We start from the raw sequence: 11,999 nt of genomic DNA, 5'->3' as shown, positions 1-11,999 counted from the left end.
GAACAATAAATATAGATAAATAAGGCTGGTATGCCGTTAATTAACTATATAACAAATTATATATATACATATGTACATACATATATCATTGTTGCATACACACCTAATTTTTTATGAAAATTACCGCCACACTCATGTGACATTAACTACATAACAAATTATATATATACATATGTACATATATATATATATCATTGTGTCAAATTTAAGACGGGATACTTTTCAAAGAGATGGCATGTTGAATTTAGAGATTGGGTGGTTCCTTTTCTAACTTAGAATGTTATGTAGTTAGCAGGTAATGGATAGTCTAGCTCCTTAACCATCGGTGATTATGGAGTTAGAGGTAGAGATGGGGGAGCCAGCAGGGGCTATGGCTTTTCTTGGGATTTTGAAAAATAAATTGTACGTATTAATTTTTTCAAAAAATTAGTTTCGTGCCTATAGACTTTTGAAAAAATATGGTTTAGCCACTAGAAAAAAAAAATTATTTAATTTATTGGGTTGCTGGATTGTTTGTCTCTTTCAAGAAACAAATTCATGGCTTCGGCCCTGTAGAATCCTATAACAAAATACTGCATCATCTTGAATGATGCTCTTATCATGTTACTCTGTTAAATACTTTAATCAACATTGGTGATATCTATTTTATTTTATTATTTTATTTTTGTTATATTGTAAACTATTTCATGTATTAGATTCTCAACTTAGCTATTTTATTGGCTCATTTGTTTTTTACGTCCTTTATTGGATGTTTTTTGTCATTAATTATATGAATTGGAGGTCTTTTTTGTGTGGAGAGAGAGAGATGTGAAAGATCGGTTCAACATGTCCTTTTCATGGCGCAAACAAATGTCGGACAGGTTGGACATACTGTCTTTAAGTTCAGCAATTCAACAAACACCGGACACATGTACACCAAATATCTTTTCCAAAGATATAGGTTCTCGTTATTAAAGTCTTCTTGAAGAACACTTTTTATGCTTCAATAGCTTATGACCATATATATCAAATATGAAACAAGTTTTAACATAAGCCAACCTTAATTTCATACTCCTTCTTGCAATCAAACATTGTGTCATTGTGTAAATGTTCTTATAAGACTTTATAAGATTGAAGCATAGTGTAACTGGTCAGACGGATGAGTTAGTGAGAACTTGATCATCAGTTTTTGAACGTTATTTTTTTAAACTGCAAATAATGGTAAACACTACTCTCAAGTTGAAGTAACTATAAGTTCACCTGCATTTTGATGCAGCTCTAAACCTCGAGAGCAGAAAGGAAGAGAGGGGTCTTCAGTCTCTCACTCACGGTTGTGAGGTTTGCTCCTGCTCACTCGAAATTAGTAAAAAAAAACTCTTTTTTGGAACATTTTAGTAAAAAAAGTCATACATTAATTTCTTTGTAAAAGTTAAAATAAAAGACGGTTAAAAGCAAATATTCAATTGTATTAATTAGGATCCGTTTCATTAGGTTGTCTTTGTTAGTGCACTCAAAAATTATATAACAAGTAATATAAATATATTAAAAATCAAATTTAGTATCTCAAAACTGTACTCTTAACATTTACATTTCTAAACACCAGCAAAAGTGTTGACAAAGTTACTCTGCCGATGTCCTTACAGGCTTATACTTTTTTATGTTTTGATCAATTTTGAAATATTTAAATTATTTTTAATTTCAAAATTTAAGATGGGATGCTTATTTACTGATATGCGTATTGGTAACTAGTTGCAATATTGATAGGATCTGGATATGGTGGATCCGGTTATGGTCCGAACCATTGCAGGCCTGTCTGTGGTCTGATGTCATTATTCGTTCTCACCGTCTTCTCCTTTCTTCTTCTGTTGATCTTCTTGCGCCCAATTCTGAGCCTCTTGGATCTCTTGCTTGCAGCGGAGGCGTTCAATCCTTGGCGGCCCTCTGCCGAAACCCAACCTCGATTTTGGGTATCGCTGACTTTGGGGATTTAGGGTCAGGGTTGGGCTTTATCTTTTGATGTTGGGTGGGTGGTTTGCCGGTCCCGTGGCGGCTGTTTCCTCCTCCGACATGGAGATGGACTCGCTTCCCAATGGGAACAGCAACTCTGGCGATACCTCTCCGGCGGCAGCCGTGCCGCCGCCACCCACGACGGGGAAGGCGAACCAGCTAGCGGAGTCGTTGAAGCTCGAGCATCAGTTCGTCCGCGTCCCATTTGAGCACCTGAAGAAGACGATGCGGGCCAACCACCGCGTGGTTGAGAAGGAGATGGGTGCAGTGATATCGGGAGTGGCGGAGGCAGCGGCTGGCGAGATGTCGAAGGAGGAGGCTGTGCGACATCTCACATCCCTTGTTTTCCGGCTGCAGGGCCTCAAGCGGAAGGTTCTTTTCAGTGCCCTTTTCTTTTTCCCCTTTACACGTAGGCCTTCATATTCTTGTTCTTAAGATGCCCACAATTTTCTATGATTGTGCCTGATGAATAGAGAATTTTTTGTCTCCTTGTGTGAACGAGATATTGTCCTCCTTTCAATCGCGTTGTTATTTAATTTTCTATTTTGATTCAGTTGTTGTGCCATATGGTACTTTTTTTTTTGGTGAAGTATGTAAATTGGAATATGCTTAGGTTGCTTCGTCTCTTTCTTGTTTTGCAGTTAGTTGGTTGTGTTTTCTCATGTTGTACTAGTGGAATTGAGATAAGTACTTGGCTTTTATTTTTGTGATTGGGTTGCTCAAAATGATGAATAGTTGGTGCATTGGGAACTATGTCGTAGAAATGGGGATTCTTAAGAAGGTATCTTATGGTTTGATGATTCATTATGGCAATACTCGCTGGGAGATATCTCCATCTTCTTGTCACGGCAGATCCCAGATAGGGTGTTGCCATCGTATCTGATTTTACAGTAGATTTTATCTATAGTGATCATGTTAGTTTTGAGCTACTTCATGCAGAAGGGTTATTTGATAAACTGTAATATGTATTTTAGTTGGTCAGTTGGAGGTATGTATTTTAGTTGGTCAGTTGGAGCTGACATTTTTTTCTCTTGTTAATTTGGAGGGCAGGTTCGCTTCACTTTTACATGTGATTTGGTTTACAGTTTGAGACTTCGTGATTCATTTTGAAATTGTGTGAGTCAGATGTGATCCCTATTCGTGCTATAATGCATCATAATTTAAAATTTAAATTATCGTAATTTTTAGAAAATTAACTGTGATTCTCTGTTCTCACTCCCCTCATTCTCTTTCATTTGCTTCAACTTGAGGAAATAGGCCTAATTTGAATCTAGGATCCAATGGTTCTTTCTGCTACCAAGCGAGTTTGCCCTTAGAATTCCAAAAACAAGCAAAAGAGCCTGCTGAAACACAGCTTAACTACCTCTTTTAGAAGTGTATGGCTATGTAAATTACACATTTCTGTGCATGGTGGTTCTCCTCACCCTTGGCATGCTATTATGCTGCAAGATCAATTTGACTAATCTTGCGATGTTGATTTGATAGAAAGCATAATCATTAGGCAACAACATTGCCATGATTGCTTGGGAAGTGATTCCTCAAATGAGTCTTATGATGAGGTAGATTTCATGGTTTTAAAATGCTCGGAATGCCAGACACTAACTGGCATTTGCTTCCAAATGGCTTTATATGTCAAGTTGATAGAAGTTTTTTTTGTTGACTGAATCCGTCTTTATTAAAGCCCTTTGAAGTCCGACCAAGGAGGTTGCATAAAAGCCTATCCTCTAATGGATCATTTTATTGATAACTGAAAGGAGAAGGCAAGACTTTGGGCTAGTCCAAGTCTTGATGAGCTAAGCTTGATATGCATGACCCTAAATGCATGCAAAAGAACATACTTGTATCTGTATTATGATGCTTCTGTGTTGTTGTTCTTCCTTTTCTTCTTCTTCTTATTTTTTTCTTTGAGAGGATTGAATTTCTAAAATTCTTTTCCATGGGATGCATTCGATAGTATGTCTACATATTGAATTTGGTATCTTTTCCAAGTTCATACATGAAGTTCCTTGTCAAAAAATAAGCAGGATATATGTTTTAGAACCTTGAGTTCGGTTAATGATGGGTCTGTGCAATGGTATTTTTTTTGTTAGTCTACCGTCACAAGGATGATATTTAATGGCCTCTGTGGAGCATTATAGTGTCGCATGAAATCTGCACAGAATCAAGTCTAAAAATTTCTTGGTTATGTTTTTTGGATTTCAAGTTCTCTTTAGTTTTGTGTATGATTTGTCAGCTTGATTATTAATTTTTATTTCTTTTCCATGTCAAGTAGCTGGAAGAGAGCAACAAAACCGAGCAGCTGCAAGCCCAAAGATGTCGAACCCGGTTGGATTACTTAGATAGCTTAGAACTTGAAAATCAGTATGAGTGGAACAACACAAGGGTTAAACGAATTTTGGTGGACTACATGCTGCGTATGTCGTATTATAACACTGCTGCACAATTGGCAGAAAAAACTAATCTACAGGCAAGTTTCTTTTTCAGAACTATTTTTTCAACAATCTCAAGTAAACATTCCAGTTTCACTGTCATGCATGGCTGGAGGATGGGAAAAGTTTCCAGACAGATAAAATGGGGATGGGGGATGGATGATAGAGGTTTTTTATCCTGCTTTTGCATCTTGCTGATTTGATAAAATTGTGCTGTTCTTAGATACTAATAACTAATATATGTCATCTGAATAGCTTCCTCGAAGACCTACACAATTTTGTTTTGCTTACCAGTTATTTGAATGTAGGCTTCACTGTATGATGGATTAATATGATGACATGATTGAATTTTTTTATCTGAAATAGGATCTTGTGGACATAGACATCTTTTTGGAGGCGAAGAAGGTGATAGATGCACTGCAAAATAAGGAAGTTGGTCCTGCTTTAGCTTGGTGTGCTGAAAATAAATCTAAGCTGAAGAAATCTAAGGTATATTTCTCCTGAATTGTGTTTTCTATCTACGTAATAAAAGAACCTTTGGTTTGCCAACTTTGCCTTCCTTATCTTCTTATGGTGCTTAATTTGATACATAGAGGGAGCATTTTCATCTGACATTTATTGAATAAATTACACTATCCAAATGTTCTGAATGTAAGTTCTCAGCATCTTTAATCTGTATCAGTGTGTTGCATGTGGCACCGGCAATTATTCTTGTAAATTTCCTTAGTCATTTTTTATCGTATAATCTCCTAAAGGGCTTTGATTGGTTTGTCTCTCTAATTTTTTAGTTTCTTCTTCGTATTTCTCAAGTATCTCATGAATAACTTTTTTCTAAGTTTTTGACTTCTGACATTGTAGATTCCACACCCCTGGGGCACAAAACACACCCATGCACCTGTATACTGCAGAATATGACCTCAGCCTTATGTTTTTAGTTGTAAAAAAGTCGTGAAATCTAATACAAAGATTGATCTTTGTATAATAAACTCATTGCCTGATGCAAGATAACCAAATTGTTTGATGCACCTAAATGGTATCAACTATCAAATGACTGATACCTTTTCAAGTGTTGGACCACTGGTATTATTTTCTTCCAATAATGGCCCATTGTTTATGACTTGTTTGGCTCTGTTGGCCTTTAAGCAATAGTTCGAACTGCTGTCATTTGGTAAGTCAGAGAGGCATCTTAGGGATTTTCTTTTAATATGACATCAGATAAGGTGTTCAAACTCTGGTTGTTTTTTATTTTCTCTGTTTTATTTGGTTCAAGTTCTCCTTAAGCAAGTTTAATGTTTAATTTCATCTGCATTGTAGAGCAAATTTGAATTCCAACTGAGGCTTCAAGAGTTTATAGAGCTTGTACGAGCTGAAAAGAATATGCGAGCAGTTATGTATTCTAGGAAGTACCTCTCCGCTTGGGGAGCCACTCACATGAAGGAACTTCAACGCGTCATGGCCACTCTGGCTTTCAAGAGTACTACTGAATGTGCAACATACAAGGTACAACTATTCTATCTCTATGTCTTTCAGAATCAATGTCATGTTTTGGATGGTCAAACTGTTCTGGAGGTCATTGGCAGTTTGCAACCAAATCTGCTGGTAGTGGTCAAGTACAAGTCACCTTGGTTGTGGTGCACTGCACCATCTAGCTGATCAATGCCAATTGCCGAAGAATACAATTATACAGTGACTCTTAACTTCATCATCACAAATAAAACCTTTGCTAATTGGTGTATGTTTGCTGATAAGAGCTGTGAATCCATTCTTATAATACCTCCAAGTTGATGTAGGTCATGAGCTTGTTACTGGGGCCCTCTCTTGAAATGGTCTGGTAAAGATCTACCTATCTAAGCTTGCCAATACAGAAAGTAAAAAGGAATTCCTTTATCCCTAAGGCAATTGGGAATTGATTTTGACCTGGCTGATGAAATTGAGCATTTGACATCTGTTATATATTATTCTGATCTGGGTTACCACTTCATAGTTTCCATATTCTTCTTTGTACTATTTCTCTGTCATATGCGAATAATTTTCTGTGAGCAATATGACACATCCTGATTGTGTTATTTTTTCGTGTAATTTTCCATTAATGAGACGCTAAATAGGAGTCAACTATGTTACTGATAATCTGTGTGCATAACAAAGAAAATAGCTAAACCCATTTACTCCTGCCACGAGTTGATAAGATAAACCTTTATGTTCCTTCTTGGCATGGTTTGGCTCTCTCTCTTATATGGAGTGCTAAATTTTGCCCTGTGGAAGAGGCCCATTGAGGAACGGGAAAATGACATCGTGATATGGATCTTTATTGAACAACATCGATGAAAAAAATGATGTGTTTCTGTGCTTTTTCTTTTCATGGGTTAGGAGGGAAAGAAAAGCACAAAAACACATTTTTGTGGAAAATGCAAATGAAAAATAAACCCTTTTGTCTGAAAAATAAGTAAATTAAAATGGACTGGGTCTGAAATTTGGCACATTTGGTTTTTCCTTCTTGAACTTTTTTGAATCATATGAACTGAAACCCGTAACTGGTGATGATTTCCACATGGGGTAAAGGGTGCCTGCTACTGAAAGATTACTAACCTGATGATGCAGGTGTTGTTCGACCCAAAGCAATGGGACTATTTAGTTGAGCAGTTCAAGCAAGAGTTTTACAAGCTATACGGCATGACTCTGGAACCATTGTTGAATATTTTCTTGCAGGCTGGCCTCTCATCGCTTAAAACACCGTATCCACTTGAGTCTTTCTTCTGTCTTGATTATTTTGATCATCTGATCCTGTTGTCATACATTGCCATTTTTTGTGTTCGGATATTCTGAGGGTCTACACTTTTCTCTGCACGTGTTGCATTCCTTGACAGCATAAAGGTTTTGTTATGAAGAAGACTGCACCAAGGAAGATCCTCTATCTCAAGAGACCTTCCGAAAGCTTGCACAGCCACTGCCTTTCTCAAAGCAGCATCATTCTAAGCTTGTTTGCTACATCTCCAAAGAGCTAATGGATGCCGACAATCCACCTCTTGTTCTACCGAATGGATATGTTTATAGTACAAAGGTGTGTGATTTAATAAATATTGGTCAATGAAGCTAAGCGGATATTTTTTTGATGTTTCATTTAACGAGAAAATAAAGATAAGCATGGAAGCTGCATTGTGTTTCAAAGTGCAGGTTCCTAACCCATCCTGCATTTTTGGGAATCAGATTGGTGCATAAGATAAAGCCTCATGTTCTTTTAATTGCATGGCAGGCTCTCGAAGATATGGCCAAGAAAAATGGTGGCAGGATTACATGTCCAAGAACTAGTCTGGTTTATAACTTTTCCGAACTTGCAAAGGTCTTCATTTCATAGCATACAACGGCCCGTCATGCAAGTTCTGCATTGTTGCCTCTAGCAATGTGTTTATCTTCCCCAACCCCATTGCCCTGTAAAGTTGGCTATGTAAATTATGTATTACATGGTTCGATGGCACCAGCTGAGATCAATCTCTACCCCACAGCAGATGATGCAGCAACTTGTATTCCAAAATTTATGACTTTAAGAAAATTACGATATCCTTCACTTCCTGCATATCAAACTTGCACTGCATCTTATTTTTTTGTTCAATTCTTTTAATTACTGGTGCTGGAAGAGATTGGTTGTGCCACATTCTGTTCTATTTGAGCTTCAGTATTACTCTGTTTTCATTGTGTGCGTCTTTTGTTTCTTTGTTAACAAAATATATATGATTGCTCTAAACATGAGCCGAGGCAGGAACATTGAGTTGTTAAAAGTGAACGACTTGTAGCTTTCTGATTGAGAAAACAAAGCTATTGGGAAAAGGTTGTTGAAGAGAATACAGAAGCATTGATTGTTTTGTTGATTTGAAATATTAGGGAAGGAAAAAAAGCACTTGCGTGACTTATAAATGGGTGGGTCAGGTTGCAGCATTTCTGTTATTTCTAAAAATAGTATGTTAGTTGAGAAATGGCAACTTGCTCGCCAAATGCCAATAGGAATATCTTTTTCTTCGCGTCTAATTTATACGTGATCGCTAGAAACCTAACTGGTCAACCATGAATGTTGATCATGTTTATCAAGTTTATCTTGAACTCCTCCGACGTCCTGTCATCTCCAAAATTGATTAAGCTATTCATTTAAAATTCCAAGATCTTGACTGTAATGTTTTAAGAACGTAATGTATTTCTTCTTATTGACCATTTCATCGTTCAAGGGGAAATTGGAAAGGTTGGGAAAGGTTCTGCTGAAATATTCCGCATCCGATGCTCTTCTTGCAAAAGGTTCATCACGTAGACCGTAAATCAAGTTTTTTACTCTGTCATGTGGTTTGTGGTTTGAAATTTTTCTTGGTGGTGTACCCTAAACTAAGACAGCCGGGGCTTATGTTAAAAAAAGTAAAAGGAAGGCCAACAACTTATTAAACTATTCTGTAGTACTGGAGCGTTCATATCTTAGCACCTGAAAACTGTGACTGAATCTTGATATATCTTTCTAAGTCGGTCAGCATTTGTTGGTAAGTCCATCAAAATGTAAATTTGAACCTCATGTTACAGAGATAAATAGTATCTCACTCTTACATGTTACTGAGAAATCAAAGCTCGAGGATCTGATTTCCCTGTCTCAATGAAATGGATGAGCAGAGCAAGAACAATTAAATCTGTAAGATCATATGGACAACACTGCAACATTGACCTCGCTGTAGACAGTGGCTCTTCCTAATTGTGCAGAAGGTTATGTATGTAAGAAACTGCCATGAGTTACTAGTTCAACGACATGACCCTCCCCATGTTCTATTAAATGCAGTGCTAGAATTCAGAGAGTTCACAGGACAAGCTTCTTGTTCCGTCGATTATCATCATGGTATACCAAAGCAATATGTATTCCATATTTGGTTTCCAATTTTAGTTCAGTTTGTTAAGGCTCATAGTTGGTAGGAATTCTCCGCAACAAGAATTTGCGTCCACAGGATCTTTGGAGCATCTATTTTAAGACCTGTTTCGAGCGGTGCATCCAAAACCGAGTCCCGAGCGGAACACTTGGCAGGTCACCCGTTTTGGTCAGCGATCTTTCTTTCTCTCCCCTTCTTCTCCTCTTGCTCTCTCTTTTTTCACCAACAGAAAAACTAACTCTTTCTTACTACGTCCAGAGGAAGAGGAAGGGCCATTGGAGTTGGGGTGGCCTTCCCGTCACCATCTTCATCCTCTTCCAGAGAGGGGCCCCCCGCAAGGCATAAAGAAGAAAAGAGAGCAGACTACGCAACTTAGTCTTCATAAGCTTCTTCCATGGGGGACTACTATGGATACCACAGTAATCACAGGCCATACGCCATGGACGTTGAAGCTTCCTCCGCGATGCCAAACCATGCTCCAAGGTACGTCCTCCTCTCCGAGAACAGCCTCGACCCATCATCCATGAGGCCGCCGCCTCATAGACGCAACGTGCCAAGGTATCCTCACAAGAAGGGTACTAGCTGCTGTTGTAAGTGCTACTGCTGCTGCTGCTGTTTCTTTTTCTTGCTCCTCGTCGCCGTAGTGGGTAGCCTGGCCTACATTTCCTATCGCTACCAACCACAGATTCCCTCCTACCGGGTGAAAAATTTTCACGTCTCAAAGTTCAACGTCGATTCTGAGTTGACGGTTTTCTCTGAATTCTCCGTCGAAATCGAAGCAGAGAATCCAAATACCAAGATCGGCTTCCATTATGAACGGGGCAGTCTTGTCGCGGTCACGTACTCCGGTAGAGAGCTCTGTTCAGGGAAGCTGCCTGTTTTCTACCAAGGATACAAGAACACAACGGTAATGCATGTGGCGTTGACAGGAAAGAGCGCATTCGGCACGGGGTTGCAGGCTGCATTAATGGAGCAGCAGAACACAGGAAGTGTGCCATTGACGATCAGTGTGGTGGTGCCAGTGGCGTTGGATTTGCAGGGTTTTAAGCTCCACAAAGTGACGGTCTTCGTGACTGTCTCGCTCGTAGTGGATAGCTTGCAACCGAACAAGAAGATCGAGATCAAGTCCAAAGAGTATGACATTAAGATCCAGCTCTGAGCACCGTGTTTTCTTTTTGTGCGGCTATTTCTTCCTTGGCAGGGAATTAAAATATGAATTCCTTTTGGAAAGAAGTTTTGGCCTTGATGGAATTGCCCGGGAAGCTGTACAGTTCCAAGACAGAACCGAACTGCGTTGTTGCAGAATGACATGGGGTTGTCTTCAATGATGGGAAGGAAAGGTATAGAATTAGATTTTCAAGTTGATGGCTATGTACTCTGGACCTGGTTAGAGCAGATGAGACCTTTTCTTGGATTTAAACTGTGATAACTCTCTCTCTCTCTCTCTCTCTCTCTCTCTCTCTCTCTCTAGTATACATATGCGTTCCATGTGGAAACGTATATAATGTACATACTGTGGTATGTACAATATTGAATGTGTGTTTGTGATCATATGTAAGAACACTCATTAGGTAACTTTTCATTTAGGGGTCTACCAAAATGCAGGCTTGACATTTCTAATTTTTCCGATATGAGACCTTCTTTTTTTTGGAAATTGCTGAAAAGGGCCTAAAATGAAATCTTATTGTTTCGGAACGCATGAAAGTTTATGTAGTTTTGTGTCATTTTCCACTTCTCTCTCTCTCTCTATATATATATATATATATAGAAGTGGAAAATGAGACAAAACTAATCACTAAAAAAACTATAAATTGTCGGTAAAATCATAATAAACTTCATCATATTGTAGATTATAGTTAATACCAATTTAGAAACACTCAAATTTTTAAATTTTAACCATATAGTAATTTACAGCACACCACATAATTGAAACTCTATATATTGACGAGAAATTCCCCATATATTGATGAACTTCACACAAGCAGAAGTAATCCTGGTTTACCCATTATGCTGATGCACAGGCTGACACTCCGGCCTTTCAGATGAGTACGGAGACCTGAGCCACAAGCTGCTTGGTTCATTTCCCAGACCTAACGATATGGTGTATGATAATATTTTAGATATATTCTCCTGAAAACTTATTTGAATATCGTGAAACTCACAATATTATTGTTCGTCACAAGCAAAAATTAATATCGATAGTTGGATTACAAATTAGACGAGGCAGGAAGATTTGAATGTGTCTTATCAGAAGCTTGGATGCTTGGTAGATAGGTTAGGAAATCTTCTGCCTTGACTTGATTTGCAACTAAAATGGCACCAAAGTTACTTAGATCTGAAGCTTGGTATCGATCATGTCGAGCTTTTCATAAAGTACAGTTGCACAGGCTTGTCTTCTCAATGAAACATGAGCAACATGTTCTTTATATTCCAATTCACCTTAAAAAATGAAGGAAAATGTATACCAGTGAAGAGACAAAACAAATAAAAATTAAGTATGAAATTAAATGACATATGATCATCAAAAGAGAAGCAAGTGTAAAAAAAAATACATTAAGTAAATGTAAAAACCAAATAATAATCAAGAATTGAAGTCCCGATCCCCTCACATAAACATGATCCTTAATGTTAAAAATGAGTTAGAAAATCATATATCTAATCTATGATCCTTCATTAGCGAAGGCAAGATTTAAAA

At 37.9% G+C, this 11,999-nt stretch overlaps 2 protein-coding genes across 2 annotated transcripts; both read left to right on the top strand.

Annotated features, from left to right (window-relative positions):
* Positions 1 to 1,829: 1,829 nt before the first annotated feature.
* On the top strand, positions 1,830 to 8,109 carry LOC116265058 (protein MAEA homolog). Its single transcript, XM_031645593.2, has 7 exons — positions 1,830 to 2,358; positions 4,259 to 4,453; positions 4,782 to 4,904; positions 5,730 to 5,915; positions 7,014 to 7,147; positions 7,287 to 7,473; positions 7,666 to 8,109. Exons 1-7 carry the CDS (start codon positions 1,996 to 1,998, stop codon positions 7,765 to 7,767), a joined length of 1,290 nt encoding a protein of 429 aa, XP_031501453.1. The 5' UTR covers positions 1,830 to 1,995; the 3' UTR covers positions 7,768 to 8,109.
* Positions 8,110 to 9,453: 1,344 nt separating this feature from the next.
* Positions 9,454 to 10,927, top strand: LOC116264726 (NDR1/HIN1-like protein 6). Its single transcript, XM_031645084.2, has 2 exons — positions 9,454 to 9,472; positions 9,563 to 10,927. The coding sequence occupies exon 2, from the start codon at positions 9,699 to 9,701 to the stop codon at positions 10,461 to 10,463; it is 765 nt and encodes a 254-aa protein (XP_031500944.1). The 5' UTR covers positions 9,454 to 9,472; positions 9,563 to 9,698; the 3' UTR covers positions 10,464 to 10,927.
* The last annotated feature ends 1,072 nt before the right edge of the window (positions 10,928 to 11,999 follow it).

The sequence above is a fragment of the Nymphaea colorata genome, chromosome 11, assembly GCF_008831285.2.
Source record: "Nymphaea colorata isolate Beijing-Zhang1983 chromosome 11, ASM883128v2, whole genome shotgun sequence".
Classification (NCBI taxonomy): Eukaryota; Viridiplantae; Streptophyta; class Magnoliopsida; order Nymphaeales; family Nymphaeaceae; genus Nymphaea; species Nymphaea colorata.
This window is presented reverse-complemented; position numbering and strand designations above follow the sequence as displayed.

Coding starts and splice junctions, on each gene's coding strand:
- LOC116265058 (XM_031645593.2), top strand. CDS start 1,996: ATGTTGGGTGGGTGGTTTGCCGGTCCCGTGGCGGCTGTTTCCTCCTCC. Junction 5,916..7,013: donor CTGAATGTGCAACATACAAG/GTACAACTATTC, acceptor CTGATGATGCAG/GTGTTGTTCGACCCAAAGCA. Junction 7,148..7,286: donor CTCTCATCGCTTAAAACACC/GTATCCACTTGA, acceptor GACAGCATAAAG/GTTTTGTTATGAAGAAGACT.
- LOC116264726 (XM_031645084.2), top strand. CDS start 9,699: ATGGGGGACTACTATGGATACCACAGTAATCACAGGCCATACGCCATG.